At 40.9% G+C, this 17,692-nt stretch overlaps 1 protein-coding gene across 10 annotated transcripts in view; it reads right to left on the minus strand.

Moving 5' to 3' along the window:
• Positions 1 to 11,561: 11,561 nt before the first annotated feature.
• Positions 11,562 to 17,692, minus strand: part of LOC125453796 (zinc finger protein Helios-like) — a 231,551-nt gene continuing 225,420 nt past the window's right edge. For all 10 annotated transcript variants that reach the window (XM_059647043.1, XM_059647047.1, XM_048533748.2 and 7 more), the window contains one exon: positions 11,562 to 14,138. In XM_059647043.1, coding sequence (XP_059503026.1) covers positions 13,408 to 14,138 — 731 coding nt within the window. In that variant the 3' untranslated portion in view covers positions 11,562 to 13,407. The remainder of the gene's footprint in view (positions 14,139 to 17,692) is intronic.

Consider the following 17,692-nt stretch of genomic DNA (forward strand, 5'->3'; position numbering starts at 1 on the left):
ATGGCTCTGAAACTCAACCACTCTACCAATAAAACCTAACACAATGCCACACGGAGAAGGATTGGGGGTCCGAAAGCATGTTTCCAAATAAATCTGTTGGACTATAACCTGGTTTCTTTAAAGGTAAAGGTTTCTTTAAAGGCCTCCTTCCCCTCCTCACCGACCTCCCACCACTCCATTCAAGTTTGAACTAAATGCTAAGTTGCACAGTTCCTATATTTATAAATTCTAGAAGTAAAGAATTAGTTGAACTCTGGTTATAGAAAAGCTTATTCAATTACCCTTCCTTCATTAACTAATGACAGATTTTTCACAATGGATTGTTTTTAACATCCTTGTTCAGGCCCCTGAATTTAAATAGTAGTTGCAGTTAAATTTTAACTGCTAAATGCAAACAAATATGGATTTTTAGAAAGAAATTAAGATTCCCATGCCTCACCAAACTCCATGCACTCCGTGAATCTCAAAATTACAACCCCAATTTGGGAAGTCCTGGCTTAGGAAATTGTTGAATGAAATTGGCCAATGCATTTGCCTACATTACAACACAGGGGTTTACACTTTAAAAGTGCTCTGGAATGCTCTAAATTCATGAATTGTACCACCATACTGCAAACTATTTGTCTATTCTCTTACTCTGGCGTGCAAATAAATTCATGTACTTTCCTTTCCATTTTAATGACTGGCAATTCATTTATCAGTTTTTTTGATGTTTACATTGAAAAGAGTTATAAATTTACATTCGATTTTTAAGTCATTGGTGAAATAGGTGGTAACCGTCCCAAAGTGACTCAGTGATGCATAATATCTGTTTTGCTAATTTTTGAAATGAAATTGCCCGACCACCAGCATAGAGTGGTGAACTACATCTTACATGACAGACATGTAAAAAAGTTTGATCTGCAATTGCATTAGGCTGTCTTAAAATGAAAATTCACAACATGATATTTTCTATCCTTTGTAGGGTATCTTTGTTTAATTTCTTCCTTTGTTTCATTATAATTTCCAGACACTGTTAGTTGAACCACAAAGCATGTTGACGTTTGGGATTATTTTGGACAGTTTGTATGAAGAAATTCTTGAAGAGATATGGGAAAGAGGAGCAAGTGTGACAATTTGCTTGTGTTCAAGGATCAATATTTATATGGACTTATTCAGTTGCATTGTCTGCGGCTAAGTTGTATCTGACATATTTCTTCTAATAGTTACAATGTTATAGTGCACTTTTTCAACAGATAGGTATCAACAAGGTCTTGCAGTAACTAAGATGAAGCTTAAAAGGCAGTAACTTCAAAAGATACCTTGGAAAGCGTTTGCAACTATACATTTGAAATTTGTGTCACAGGTAGACAGGGTGGTCAAGAAGGCTTTTAGCACGCTTGCCTTCATTGGTCAGATCTTTGAGCATAGGAGTTGGGACATCAAGTTTACATTGTGCATGACATTGGTAAGGCCTGTTCTGGAATACTGTGTGCAATTGTGGTCACCCTGCTACAGGAAGTAAATTACTAAATGAGAGAGGATATAGAAAATATTTACCAGGATGTTGCTGGGAATAGACAATATGAGTTATACGGAGAGGCTGGATAAACTGGAATGTGGGAAGTTGACTGGTGACCTTATAGAGGTTTATAAGGTCTTGAGGGGCATACAAAAGGTGAATGAGAAGGGTCTTTTCCCTCGGGTGGAGGAGTTCAGCACTAGGGGTGAAAGAAGAAAGTTTGTAAAAAGACATGAGGGGCAACTTTTCCATACAGAGAGTAGTTCATGTGTGAAATGAACTTTCAGAGGAAGTGGTGGAGGCAGGTACAGTTATAAGTTTAAAAGACATTTGGATAAGTACATGAATAGTAAAGGTTTGGAGGTATATGGGCCAAATGCAGGAATGTGGGACTAGTCTACTTTGGAAACATGGTGAGCATGGGCTAATTGGACTGAAGGATCTGTTTTTATGCTACATGAATCTATGACTTTATGACTCTGTGTATAATCCATTCATAATGACTCATTGGGATTCAAAAGAATGTATCTTTATGCCACACTCAAACGTAAGTTGGATTTTAACATTTTCTGTGTGTCAGCCTCAGCTGCAGTAATACCCTTGCATGACCAAGGAGGTAAGAGGTTCAAGTTACCAGCCAGACATGTAGGCAGGTGGCTTGAATGTGGAAATGCACCCCAACGAGTCCATGTAAATGTTCACCTTTAACACAAGGAAATTGTCATACTCATTCTTCTTTCCCATATTCCTTTAAGAGCTCCCTGGCTCAGCAGAGCTGCTGTGGCTAAAAGGCTTCCATTAGACCCAAATTTCTGCTCGAGGATAGAGGGGAGGATCAATTTCATAGCCGGTCGCAGAGGTAGAGGAGGCAAGGTGGCCTAGTTGAAAGGAACATGTAGTTTTTCTTTGGTTTAGAAGGTATTAGCCCCTCAAGCCTTGACATCTTACACTTCCGCACCACCCCAATTTCACGCCAAATTATATCATCACTCACCTTCCACTTCACCTCCATGTCATTGTGTGGCCTTTACCAACTCCCATGCCCTTCTACACCACCATCCCTCATAATGCATCATGCTAGGTCCATGGGCACTCACCAATTATCTAGTGTTGACAAAATCAGCAGACATTTGGAGATATAAAAAGTCATACAGACTTGACAAGAAAAAAACTTCCATTGATCATGATAATTCTAAGCTTTTAAGTCTCAAGTGTGAATGTTTTATAATAAAAACACTCGCTTCCATTCAGATGATTTTTTAAAGATTGCGAGTAATTGAATAGTCCCATTCAAGGTCAATCAATTATGAACACAGATTACTGCTGAGGCAACTATATATTTTGAAACTCAGCCAAACATTCAGAATAACATCATAATAGAAATGCCAATAAAGAAACTGCAGACAAGATGATAATTCTTTTTGTAACATACAATAGAGGCCCTGTCAATCAAAGCGGTTTTACAAAACCTATTTCTTAGTAATCACTGACATCTTAAAAGTGATTTGTTCATGTTTGTGATAAAAACCATTAGCTCATCACACCTGAACAGATTTTACTAGCCCATGAAGCGTTTATATCTTCCACATAAATTTATGATGCCCTGCAGTTTACTTTAGGCTGTTACACCAGCCAAAATGGAGTTTGTGTGAACTCAGCACAAAATTCAAGTAGCCCCACTGAGTATGTTTTTCCCTCCTGTGTATTAACTATCTACCCATTGCTGGCAAACAAACTGGACCAGGCAGAATGGGTCTCCAGCATCCTGCTTAAGCTCTGCCTCAGTGCAGTGCTGAGAGAGTACTATGCATAATCATCTGCTATAGAATTTTAACTCAGCAGTGTGAACCAGAAATCACTTATAGGGGATGGATTTTCTCACATGAATACTTGGTGGTCAGCTAGTTTGCTGTGAGGAATATGCAACAGGAACAGGCAGGGAGTCAACAATTCTATTGTTACTCCACCACTCCAAAGGTCTGGGTGCCATTATTCAAAGGAATGCAGACAGGCATAAATTCCCTACAAGCCAGGCGTATCAGCCCAGACTCATTGCGCAACAAAATCTTAGACTTTTTTCTCACCCTGACCCCCAGCTAACTTGTTATAGAGTTTGCAGAGGCAAATATTGACCACAAGGTACAGCAAGAACTCGCTGCAGTTTCCTCTCTCGGTCCTAAAAGGATTACCTCTTTGCTTTAAACTACGACAATGATTCTCGAGTCCTCCACCATCAGGAACATCCTTACTGTATACAACCTGGCTGATTCTGTTGGAATTTTAAAGCTTTCTATGAAATTCCACCCCTCCCCCCCCCCAACCCTCCGATGCCTCATTCTTCTAAGCTCCAGTGAATAAAATTCTAACCAACTCAGTTTCTCCTTATATGTCAGTCCTGCCATCCCAGGAATCAATTTGGTAAACCTTTGCTGCACTCCCTTTATTGTATTCCAGATACAGCCTCACCAATGCTCGAGAAATTGCGGCAAGAAATCTTTGTTCCTGTCCTCAAATCCTCTTGCTATGAGGGCCAAAATACGGTTTGCCTTCTTTACTGCTTACTGCACCTGCATGCTTCCTTTCCCCTCTCTTAATTTACTGCTTTTCAATTACCTAATGAAGACCAACAAAAGATATATGTTTAAAATATATGTACAATTCATCTACCATCCCTTTATCCTCCATTACTAATTCCATACATAGAGTTATTTTCAATAGGAGCAACACTAATTTGTTAATATAATAAAATAAAACAAGAAATATAGTTGAAAAACAGAAATTGCTGGAGAAACTCAGCTGGTCTAGCTGCATCGGTGGAAAGAAAACAAAGTTAATGTTTCAAGTCCAGTGACCCTTCTTCAGAGTTTACTTCATTAACTCTTTTTTTCTTTTTAAAAATGTCTTAAGAAACATTTTACTATCTGTTTATATGTTTTTGGTTAATGTCACTTGTATTCTAACCTTTCCCTCCTTGATAATCTTTTAGTCATTCTTTGATTTATTTTTATATTCTGTCCTATCTTGTGGCCTGTCACCTATTGCACAATTATATTTCTTTAAGTTCAATGCTTTTTTTGACTTTTTTAATTAGCCACAGATGGCATGCCCATTGCTTAGAATTCAGGGATAAACTGCTTATAATTAGTGAGTGCACAAAGGCTGTTTTGTCAATTCTTCCTCTCTTTGAAGAGACAACCACTGAATTTGCTGGGGAGGACCAGGACAGCACCTGTGCTGATGAGGGGTCTAGAATGCCACAGCAATGCACTGAGGATGCCCTCAGTCTGCTTTTGCTCATTGGCCATACAGGAGTAACGACTGAAACATTTTTGAGAAAAAGAGACTGTGCAGAATTGTTAGCTCATTCTCTGCATTTTCCACTGCGGGGTCTGGCTACAAGACCAAGAAGAAGGAGGAGCTTTACCCCCACTCCAGCTCTGTCACCAAGGGGGACGACTCCAAACCTTCAGGAGACGATGCAGTGGCACCCTTCCCCTGCACAATCACATTGTTGAGTGCACATTGTAGATACGGATCAGGGCTCCCAATGACCACATCACCGACATAGGCCCATAGCTGATGGAAGATGCAGGAGTCCAGATCTCTGACACTTGGACAATACTGGAGGCCAGGTCCCCGCTGAGGCCCAAGCATGTGATAAGCCTCTAAAGTCAGCCATGAAATCTACTGGGGACGCTGAAGCAGAGGAACATCAAGCTGGACTGCAAAAGACAACATGCAGACTGAAGTGAAGGCTGGAGGTGCCCATCCACAATGTGAGCATTGACAAGGCTCAGGAATGTGAGTGTTTGTGTTCCTCCATGAGGATGGCAACTGTCATAGAGGGCCTAGTCTGGCAGAATATTTGATGAGTGCTTGAACCTGTACTCTGATTTGATAGACATGGCTATAATGCAGCAGTGGCTTGCTGAGAAGGGCATGAGGCACCCTGCAGGTGCCCCTTCTCCATTAGGTGTCAGGGAGGTGCAAGCATACATCGACAAGCAGTGCAAGGCACTCCCTAGACTTTATAAGAGGTCTCTTGAAAGCTGCTCAGCCTCCCCTCTGTCACTGACACCATCACCCTCAGTAGGTCTTGGTCCACGAGAACCGCTGCCAAAGTTAACTCAAGAAACAGGGCTTAGCAGCTAGCAGATATAACACAATGCAGAGCTGAAAGAAAACAGCAGGCCAGGCAGCATCAGAGGAGCAGGAAAGTTGCTGTTTCTGGTTGGGACCCTTCTTCAGAAATGGTCCAGACCTGAAACATTGGCTTTCCTGGTCCTCTGATGCAGCCTGGCCTGTTGTGTTCCTCCTGCTCTACACTGTGTTATCTCTGGCTTCAGCATTGGCAGTTATTACTATCTTCAGCGGTTAGCAGGTTACTTTCCTCTCAGCTGTTGACACTGGGTTTGCATCTAGGCATAGAGGTGGGGAAAGAATAGTTAAGAAATGATAAGGGCACAATGGTGCCATAGGTATCATTGAATATATGATATGCACTCGCAAATAAATGTCTACATCTATGTTACACTTCATTATGTTGTCAGTTGCTGCAATGTTGGAATGCATTTAAGGGGATTGCATTTCATTTCTGATTGGAAAATGAGCCTATTTACTGTGTCTTGAGCATTATTTATGGAGTTGCAGACGGGGAACCCATCTGCCAACTGGCATTTAGATATGATCATAGACTGGAGTGACAAATGTACATTACGGTCGAGTTAATGACTGATGAAATATTTTTAGGTTAACGATGTGTGAGATTCAGGTACTTTCTGAGGGAATAAAGACTTAACTTGAAAGATTTTGAACTAACAACAATAAATCTTTTCAAATAAGTTATAGTAATTCTGCCAACTATAATAAATACAACCAATATTCTAACATCTTGAATTAACTTACATATGTGTAACAGAAACACTGATCAAACATCCCAGAGCACATCAAATAGTGAATGTATCAAGACAGAACCTGTGGATTTCTCAGCAATCTCCCAGATGGGTCATCAAATTTCAATAAAACTTCATGAGGGACTTTATTTCTTCTCTTTTGAAGATCTGGCCTCAGAATATCCTCAAAAAAACCCACTCTATTATGGACTGTCTAAGTGACCATTTACTTTCTTGTAATTGCCCTTCCTTGCTTAGTTCTGGATTAGCTTGGATTCTGGAAACTGTACTTTACCACATAGAGGCATAATTCCAGCTTTTCAGTCAGCTAGCTTCATCAAGACAGCACTGTCCCAAACTGTAAATGTTGCTCACCTGCATCAACTGGCTTCTGAAACATTTTCCTGATTTCTAATTGCACAGAATAATCCAACAACACTTGGGACTTCTCCCTGTGCCTGGATTATGTGGTACCAGCGTAGTTCACTTGTATTGTCAGCAGTCCAACTAGGCAGAAGCACTGCTTAACATTGAACCTGTTCTCTCCCTCGCACGCGTATATACACAGAAACACACACACAAATTCCTGGAATCTTTGAACTGCTCTTCTGTGACCCCCAAATTATTTGGAGCAAAATATTCAAATCTTCACAACAAGTCCAATCCTTATTTACTAGAAGTATTGAATTTTAGAATCACTCACAAGCCATTAGTATAGGGAATGAAGTAGAGGAAAACCTTGTGGTATTTATGATTGTGTGAGGACCTATGTATTGTGAGGGCTCCCTGGGTTGTGCAAACATCAAAGGATTTGCTTCTTGTGGTCACTGACTAGCTACACATTCAGAAAGTGAAGCCTCTTTCTTTTAGTGAATGCTGACAAATGATCCCGGGAGCTCTCAGTTAATGTGTACAGTTGATTGTGCCTTGTACTTGTAAGAATCCTGTGATGGCAGAAAATCCCATAGCTCTGGCTGTCTAGTTCTCAGGTCAGCAGTGAATTTGACAAAAGCATTTGCCCCCCTGTATAGGGCATTTGTCACCTCCCTGACCTGTGTTTGACACATTGAGATACTCCATATTGGATGTCCATGGAGCCCTGGAAAGAACGTCTGGTGAAAATGGTCAATGCCACTGCGATGTTTAGCATTCCTGATAATAGATTGTGACTGCAATAGTTAGGAGACAAAGCTTCATGGAGGAGCTGTCATCAGCGCATGTTGGCATCCAGTGGCACCCTAATTCACTCTGGTATTGTCTCTCAGATATTTGCAAATAGTTGTACCTCCTGTGACGTGTATGATTGTAAGCCATTGCTCATGGTCTACTGGTCCCAGGTTGCTAGGTTTCCTACTGCTTGGCCCTCTACCACTGTTGCATCTTGCTGTTCTGGCAATTGTCTATGCCTGACTGTGAAGCATCCTCTGCCAGTTCCTCAATTGCTGCGCCATAGCAGTAGGAGCACAGGGTTGAATTGTCTCATCATATGTCTGCCTGCGATGATCTGCCTGGTCAGATTCTTTGAAATTCTTCCTCTGTTCTAAGCATTATTGTTAAGGGGAGTCCCTGTAACTAGTACTGTTTGCTACCCACCATGAACCCTTCATATAGTCACAGGGCACTGACCTGGAAAACGGAAGCCATACCTGTGCACTTACCTTCGATTGCTATTGAGCTTGTTTCCATTGATTATGAGACACATCCCAGAGACCCTTTGTAATGGCTACAGTAATGCTCCTGCAACCAATGTTCTATCCTAACACATTGGTGCCCTTACCTTCCTGTTAACCCTAAACTGACCATTGTCTTCTGTCTTCCCACTGCCACCCATGAGCTTCCAGCAGTTACCATTAAGTCTTACAACCTCAGAAAGACCCTACCCAGTATGACCCTTCCACTCCTCACCATCATTATACACATGATTTTTACATGTGGACATCTCGTACATTATCCAGTATCCAGACTGTTCTCCCTTTCCCCAGAGTCACCATTCACAAACCTGCTCTCACCTGCACCCATATCAATTATCATCTCTACGCCCACTCTCACCTTGCTCATACCTTCCCATTATCCAAGGTGCCTGTTCTATTATGTTACATGAGCCACCGCTAAGAAAACAACCATTCACCTTTCTCACTCTCAAGGTTCCATTTACTGTCCAGTATCCTCAGTTTAATCTGTGGGATCCCACTTGGAAAGCTCTTGATGCCACCCTTTAGTCTCACTTTTCTACCATCATCTGCACGGATACCCCTTCCCTGGCTCACCTGGTGGAACACCACATGCACCCAAAAACATTATTCTTCATTTTTTGCCTGGACATCCTGCTTTCTTTGGTCAACTCTGGGTCCCAAACAACCTACCTCCCTTTTTCAGACACCATGCCTCACATGACCAGCCTCCATGCCCTAGACACATTACAATCCTTGGTCAGGCTCTGAGCCAGACTTTGGTAGACATACAGCAACTCAATGGTCATATTCTTAACTTGATAATCTTGACCAATGATGTTCCTCAAGATTGCAGAACTAATCATATAAGTGAACAAAGTGAAAACCTGTACTGCTACACTCCTTGAGTAGGGTTGAAGCTTAATCTGGTCTGACTGAAAGGGCTAAACTAGTCGTCATTTATATTTGTTGCCACTGTACTTTGAGGGAGAAGAAACACTCACAAGGTAATGATCCCTGTCACATGCAAGACAGTACACTTACTCAGTTATACTCTAATGTAATCTCCAAAGGCATTCCCACACTGTAAGTGTTGCAAATCAGTTGAGCTTACATGAGGTTCAGCTAAATGTCTATAATTAAAAACTGAAAGAACTGTGGATGCTGTAAATCAGGAACAAAAACGAACTTGCTGGAAAATCTCAGCAGGTCTGGCAGGATCTGTGAAGATAAAAACATAATTAATGTTTCGGGTCCAGTGATCCTTCCTCAAAACCATCTGTAATTAGTTGGTTGAGTTGTCAAATTGCTTCTCATTACTACGGAAACCAATTTCATAGATCACAGAATCTCTACAATGTGGAAACAGGCCCTTCCACACTGCCCCTCCGAACAGCTTCCCATCTACACCCATCCCTCTATGTAATCCATGTAATCTACATATCCCTGATCACTATGGGCAATTTAGCATAGCCAATCCAGCTAACCTGCATATCTCTAGACTGTGGGGGGAGAGTGGAACACTCAGCAGAAGCCCACACAGGCACGGGCAGAATATCTATGTGGTGTTTGCACAGTCACCTGAGGCAAGAATTGAACCTGGGCCCCTGGCACTGTGGGGTAGCAGTGCTAACCACTGAGCCACCATGCTGGCCCTTAATGAAGCCAAACCCTGGGAGCCAATGCGCCAGGAAAGGACAAAACAGACAATGAAGCCGCAGGAAATTCTGACCTCATAAGCACCGTCAATACAGGAACACATGAATGATTTAAGGACTTAATTTGCTGAACAGTCTCATTGCGCTCATTTTTAAAGTGACTACCATGAGGAAACATAGCTTCCCAAACTGTTTAATTACAGATTCAGGGCTGGATCTTCATTATCAAAGCAAAACACACCAGTTAAAAGTTTGCAGTTGGATCCAATTTTTTGTCTAGTGCGGATCAAGTCAGGTCCACCAAACGTGGAAGCAGATCATAGGCAGCTGAGGGGATGCGCAAGTTCAGAAGTGAACTGCTTAGAAGGCTGAACTTGATTCTCTGGTTCTTTGTCCCACTTGTTTTAGAAGTTAAGCCATCTAGTCTTCACTACTCACAATATCCCGATGCTGACTTATGCTCCCTCATACCCCATTCCCTCTCTTTGATCATTTATGTCCTCTATCTACCTCACGTCTCCCACTCCCCATATGCCACTTCATGATATATGAACTAACTATCCCCATAGATAGAACAAGCCATGTGAAAATGATCACAAAGATAACTAACAACCTAGTTCTCATGCCTGCATATTTCAGAATGTAAATAACTCCCATTTGTGAAAATATTCTCCCACTTTTAAATTTCCTTGTGGTTCATTAATTTTTCGAAAAATGCTGCTATTCAGATGCTCCAAAGACATCTCATCCTTTAGTAGCTTCTTTAAACTGTCAATCAAACTGTGATGTGAGAATCTTTGCACAGGATTTTTGTTAACATTCAGCCAAGTATTTATAATGACATCAAAACAGCCTCAGGTAAATGCCTTTAATGATCTCTATTGAACTTGCATGAACAGATGGTTATGTTTTGTTCTGACACCAGATGGCCTGTCAATCTGAACAATCTAACAGAGGACTTTATATTAAGTTTGCACATGCAAGTTCAGCCTGCTTTTTTTCCCATTTTTGAACAGTGGGGATTTAATAATTACACTTTTATAGACTTTATTTGTCCTTTGAGAACATTTTTGTCTAATACACAAGTTTGTGAACTACACATGATAGGTTAAGGCCTTTGGACGAGCCAAAATAAAATTTATTTGAACTCAGTACTGGTCAAATGGCCGTGCTGAGTTTGCTTTTATCTCCTGTATGAGTCACATCCTGCCCTCTTTGTCTTACCAGTAAAAATCAGATGCTGGAGATAGGGGGCTGGGACTTCCACAGTTGAGACTATCAGCCATTTTTAATGGTTCACTGACTCTTCCTGATTTCATGAAAAATCCAACCCTTAATATTTGACTTTTCATTATATGTAATAGAAAAATATGAGCAAAAGTAGGATATTCATCCCCACAAATCTGTGTGTTATTCAATTTGATTATATTTGCTCAGTGCCTTAACTCTATCTATCCACCTTGACTTTGTAACCCTCATAACCCTTACCAAAACAAAAGTCTAACCAGTTCAAATTTTAAATTTTCCGTTGGCCACCAGTCTCAATGGGCTTTTTTTAGGTGAGAGAGTTTCTGATTTGTAATACTGTTGTATTGATCTATTAAAATTTAATTGGAACAAAGTTTCTTAAAATGCAAAACAGGTTTAGCTTTGCAAGGACAAATGATACCTGCAATTTTTAAAGAGCTTGGATGAGGTCTTGTTTTGTGGATAATGAATGAAAAAATATTGTAAGATTCACCTGTGTCTATAAAGTCTCATCAAATTGAATCTGCCAATGTGAAGTCTTGTAATGGCAATGAGTGAAACAACCAGACACACACAGAATTCATTCCTGAGGTTCCCTAAATTTATTTCAGTATTTGTGCACTCAGACAGTACAAACCTTACAGTAGTTTTCCCTAAAAAAATATTAACAAAGATTCTGCAACTTTGTATTTTTTACAAGCCATGTTATTTAGGTCACAGTAACAGGGATTTTCAATACAGTCTTAAGAATCAGTTAATGTATTTCAAAAACATTTTACATAAACTATTTCCTAAATTGAGAAAATACATTATACAGTCCGAAAAAAGGAAGTATTGCACTTGAAAACTGCATTCACCTGTTTAGCAAAACCGGTTCAAGTTTGGAGAGCCTGTTATAGACTCTTATGATGCTTATACTACTGAGTGACAAGGAATTGAGAGGAAAATTCATTAGAATGAAATTTAGGCTACAAATAGCTGCTGCCAACGCCTGACATTGGAATAAAGTAATTTTATTTTTAATTTTTAATCAAAGCATTTTAAAAGATTTAAAACATACTATAGGTGTCGATGCTGAAACCTCCTAAATAATTGCATAAAAAGTGTAAAGTTTCAATCATCTTACAAAGGTATGTTATAAGGAAAATGTACATCCAGAATTTTATGCAAAAGAAACATATGTTGCCACCATGAAACAAACCAAGGAAGAGGTTCCAGTTACCCGATTCCAGTAGCAAATGCACTACAAAGCTAATGTACCTTTTATTTTTCAAGCATTTTCATGTATAAAACTACACTTTAGTACAAAAATATGTAAACAGCTTATACCTAATGCTTTAGCAACAAAAAAGCCCAAGGATTTAGAACAGGGTCATTTGTTCCAGATTAGAAAATGCTACATGAAACAGGAAGTGAGTCTGGTTAAGAACTGACAGTGCTTCACAATCAGTTGAATGATCACAGTTTCAGAGTTTTAATACATCCTTCCCTTGTTGCTATATGTTCAGAAATTAACAATAGTCTCCAGTACTTTACGAAAATTTTCAGTAAGTGCATAGTTTGGGTCCTAATTTTGATGCCCCTTTCAACAAGCAACCTAAGTGTGAGAGGTAATCTTTATTCACAGAGCAAGTGCCACAAAACAAGCTGTCAGGCTTGTCATCTGAGTGGAACTGTATCATTCATCTTCGGCTTATAAGAAAATGTAGTTAAGGACACAAAAGGTTAAGACTGTGATAGTCAAAAAGGGAACACCATCTGTGGATTAATACTGAGTCTGTGATTAATTATGTTTCACCCCTTAACCAAGTAGTGATGGCCTCACCTAATGATTCATATTTTTTCTCCAACTTTATATAAATTCAAAAACTTAAATATAAGACTTCCCTTTTCAATTATTTTGATCAACATTGAAAAGTATAAATTAACCAGCAAGTGCTTGCTTTTAATTTAGTGAACCATCACTTGGCTAATTTGAATGTGTGAAACAGATAAAGAAATTAATTCCAGAAGATTGCTGCATACAAGAGTATTAATCTTTTATTCCTACTCCATTTTGAAGTTAAGGAAGTTTAAGACATGGTTCACCCTTGAACCTACATCATTCTTCTTTATTATCATTCTACATATGAGTTGTTCATTAGCTTGTCACAGTGGCACCTACGCAAGGACCGAATTGAATGATACAAAATTCTTCAGATGACATGACTGACAGCTCATTTTCATAAACTAAGGGCTAATTTTAATTCCCACAAAGTAATGTATGAGTGAAAATCACATTACTGCAAATGAGTGAAATATACTCACTACAGTATAGGCTTGGTCCATGGATCGTATAAACAAGGCAAATCTTCTGTCACCAGGCCACATCTGCCTTACAGTTATTGTAATGTGGGTGTCAAAATATAGTATTTCATCATTGTCTTAGAACTCAAAGCCTAGTGGAATATGTGTTCTCCTCGAACAATGTGTGATGAGAATTCATAGCGATCCTGGCTTCTGTAGCCACAGATGTTACACTCAAATGGGTCTCTGAAACCATGGCAGCCCATGTGAATGGTGTACATGACATGGTCTAGAAACAGCACACGACAGTGCTCACAAGTGAAAGCTCTAATCTGCTCGCCCTCACTACTGAAGACCCTGTATATCTCTTTAGAGGTATGAGACAAAACTTTTGCTGGTTCCATAGCCTTTGATTCATCCTTTGTGTAGGCGGGGCTTTGCTTGTTCCGAGGAGTAAAGGCTGGAATTCCAGGATATTGTTGACCACTTCGATCATCATGGCTGCTTTCGGTGTCAGTAGAATCTAAACAGCTGTTACTAGGAGATATTCCTCTTTCTGCTGTCTGATTTTTTGCTCTTATTAGAGAAATGGGGCCATCCACTGTATTTTCGTGGCCTTCTGTTATTTCTCTACTGCTTGGCCTTTCAAGCCTGCTTGGCTGGTATACCTGAGAATAGGCAGCATTCATAACTGGAACTGCTTCTGCCATTGTGCTGGGTTGATGCTGCATCAGAGGTCTAAGGGATTCAGCCCCAAGGTATGTAATTGCATTGTTGATAGCTTGATCCATCATGTGCGAATGCATGAACTCTGCCTCTTTCTCATAGTTCAAACTCATGTTATAATTGATGTCTGGATAATTCAAATGCATAAATTTTTCACCTAGAAAAAAACAGTGAAAGTAAGAGAGCTAATCCTTACATTTAGTACACTCACCATCAGAAACTTTGTTTTTCATACATTTTATCTAACAATTTTAAAATATTTACTACTGCAACTTTCAATGTTGGATTTTGCTATTAAAAATAAAAATCACAAGTAATGCAACAACATCTCAAATCTGAATTGATCAGATCATTTGGATGTCAATGGAGTTAATATACATATTAGCCGAGGCTTGATGGTGGCATTAGGGTCATGCTTTGATATTCTACACAGAAGCAGCTTCAGTTTTGACCATCTGTCACCATCACAATCCTTCACGATGCACGTGTTCAAATACAGATATTTTCTAATTAACAAGTTCATAGATGTTATTTCACACCTTTGGAGTAGGTGGGACTTGAACCTTGGCCTCCTGGCTCAGAGGAAAATGTCCATCTTGCCCTTCTCCATGAGAATCTTTTAGGATTTGTTTTTAATCAACTCGTTCAGGCATACTATTCTCTACTGTAGGTTATTTGAACTCAGGCCTCCTAGGACACTGCCACTGCACCTGTTACAAGTGTTATTATAATAAGTAATTAAGGTTAGGACATGACGGTTCTTAACTCATGTCTAAATATTTGACTGGCGGATATTGGGACTGGGTATGAGAACTGCAAGACGAGTACAGTCAGTAAACTGCACAAATAATGGATTGAATCTTAGACAAAAAAATCAAAAGAACTGCAGATGCTGGAAATCTGAAACAAAAACAGGAATTGCTGGAAAGAATTCAGCAGGTCTGGCAGCATTTGCAGAGAGAAAGCAGTGTTAATGTTTGGGTCCAGTTACCTTTCTTCAGAACTGAATGGGCTGACTCTTCCCTTTCTCGGCTAAGTGCAAGTTGTGTTGAGTTTCTTAGAGGGTTTTTCAATATAAGGCCAAGCAAGGTTTCTTATCATAACTCACCAAATTCAACCAAGCATTAATTACTGACACCATTTCCACAGCCAACACCATGTCTGATTTTCTCCCCCATTGTATCCTCCATCATTCCTGGAATAATGTGCCAATCAGCAGATATATTACAAAAGGCTAGAATCCCTTGTTTCTGTGCCATCTTTAAAAGGTTGTTGTGCATCCAGTGGAATACTGGCCTTCAAAGGTACCATGTTTGTTGACTAGCAGGGCTGGAACATTTTGGAGATGGGGAAGATGGCATTATGATTTTTGAACAGGGACCTGGATGTCCTGGTAGATGGGTGGTGCAAAGGAAAGGTGTTCTTTCCTAGGAGGACCGTTTGAGGGAGCCATACCACCAGATTCTGCCAAATTGGTCTGAGGTCACCACCTACATCAGTGCCATTTCCAGGTTCCAAAGGAATAGCCAGCAATGCCACAAAAAACAAGAATGATTTTCTTCATTCTGCCAGGCTAAGTGAAGCTGAATGGGTGATGGTGCCTGACATTAGGCTTTTCATCCTTTACCAGCAGGGAATCCTTATCCTCACAGGAGAAGACTGGGACTGTCCTGTGGGGATGCAGAGACTTCTATGTTTAGCCTGACAAGCAAGCACCATTCTGCATGTCACTGCCATTCTTCCATGAATCATATTGTCAGTCTCAATCATCACACATCACTCTTAACCACTGGTCATGACGCCGTCTCTCTTATATCTTGCAGTTTCCACTAGCCTCCCATGATTTCTTCACAGAAGCACCTGCCTTCCATGGAAGCCATTTCTTTGACTTTTGAGGATGATACTGCCAAGCAATGACTAAGCAGTCTCCAGCAAACTCCACCAACTTAGTTACAGGCATTTCAGAAGAACCACTGAGCACAGAGTCTGGGAACATACGCCAGTGAGAACTTCACCACAACAGGTCCACAGCAACCGAGGAAAGAATGCCTCTGGGCGCTGGCACTCGGAGGACTGCCAAATACCAGATTCTTACTCAGCCCGAGGCAGAGGTGGGCACAGTAGGTGTCAGCAATCAGGGAATTCATCCACATGCATAGACAGGAACTGGAGTAACAGACAGGTATGTGGGACACAATGGCTCTCATTGACCAGAAGTTCTTACAGTTTAGTGACTACTATGGATAGCCAGGCCCAGCAGCTTCAGAGGTTGCTGTAGGGGCTCACATACCCACAGCTCCACCGTGCCAGCCCACTGGTCCTCAGAACCGAAGGCAAAGTGACAGGGGGATGGGGGGGGGGCCTAACTTGCCAGTTCAGATGCCCCCTCATCACATGGAAACAGGGCTGTGACAGGAGGTACACATCCGGAGGAGAAAACACAGCCAGGCCTCTTGGTAGTTTCCACTCAGAATACTCCAGAAGTGGCCAGGTCCTTCATTTCACCCTGCCTGCCCCCTCTCTGGCACTTGGAATGTCAGGCCAAGAAGGATCAATTTGCCTCTGATAAGAAGGTCTGGCCTCTCCAGACACAAGTACAGCTGTGGGAATCACCCGACCAACTTCCCAAGCCCAATAACCTGCACTGCCAAGAGCACTCCGTCTCTCCCAGCTGCAGAACAGGGAGTGCACTACGATGTAGCGGGAGGGAAAGGAAGAAGAAAACTTATTGGGGGCACTTTGATTTCACAAGTGACAACGGCTTGTATGTCTCTCTCAGCTTACGAACAAATGTTCGTGCTTTAACCATACAAGTATTTGAGAGTCTCTCTGTGTTGGCCTAAATGCATTGTTACACCAATAGGCATTACTTCATGTCTGTAGACAAGGCTCAGTAGATGGAGGTTTGCACTAACAGTATACTAAACTGCATTGCAACTTTGGCTCTCCATTTACAACATCCCTACTCTTCAGCTGCTTGCGTGTGCAGTTGTATAACTGCTAAAGAGTTATGTGCATTGGTTGGGCCAGGGAAGTTCATCACACAATGTTGTAGGATGACATGGGAGTAAGCACCCTCCATTCCTGTACAAAAACAGAAGTTGCTGGAAAAGCTGAGCAGGTCTGGCAAAATCTGTGGAGAGAAATCAGAGTTAACATTTCAGGTCCAGTGACCCTTCCTCAGAACATTTGTGTCCTCTACAGTGCATAGGTGTGTGACCAATGTTCTTTTTCTTTAAAAGCCCTATTGTTGGTGCTTGCTACAGCCTCCTCCCTCATAGACTGAATCACTTACCCTGCCTACTTGAGTGTCACAGTCATTTTCTTCCCCCTTTTACACTTTCGATTTGTATCATGGTGACAGGCAACAGAGTGTGTGCCTCTGTTTCCAGTCTCAGCCTGTGCCGGTGAAGCTTAAATATCTACATGTTCTTCCTAGGAGCTTATCCCTAGAAAGCTAAGAGTTCATACTTTCCTAAGTCCCCACCCAATCTGTCTACATGCATCTATAGCTGCCTACCTTTCCTTCCTAGGCCCTGGCATATGGAGTTCTTGGCACAATGATGCAGTGAAGAAGACAATATTGGCTGCATATGAGTTACTGCCTGAGACCTATAAGTAAAGAATCCAGAATATAAGAAAGCAGTTTGGGAAAATCTATGTTACATTTGAAAGGGTTCAGCAAAGTAATTTTGACAGGTGGATACGAGC

Source organism: Stegostoma tigrinum, chromosome 7 (assembly GCF_030684315.1).
Source record: "Stegostoma tigrinum isolate sSteTig4 chromosome 7, sSteTig4.hap1, whole genome shotgun sequence".
In the NCBI taxonomy this organism is placed as follows: domain Eukaryota; kingdom Metazoa; phylum Chordata; class Chondrichthyes; order Orectolobiformes; family Stegostomatidae; genus Stegostoma; species Stegostoma tigrinum.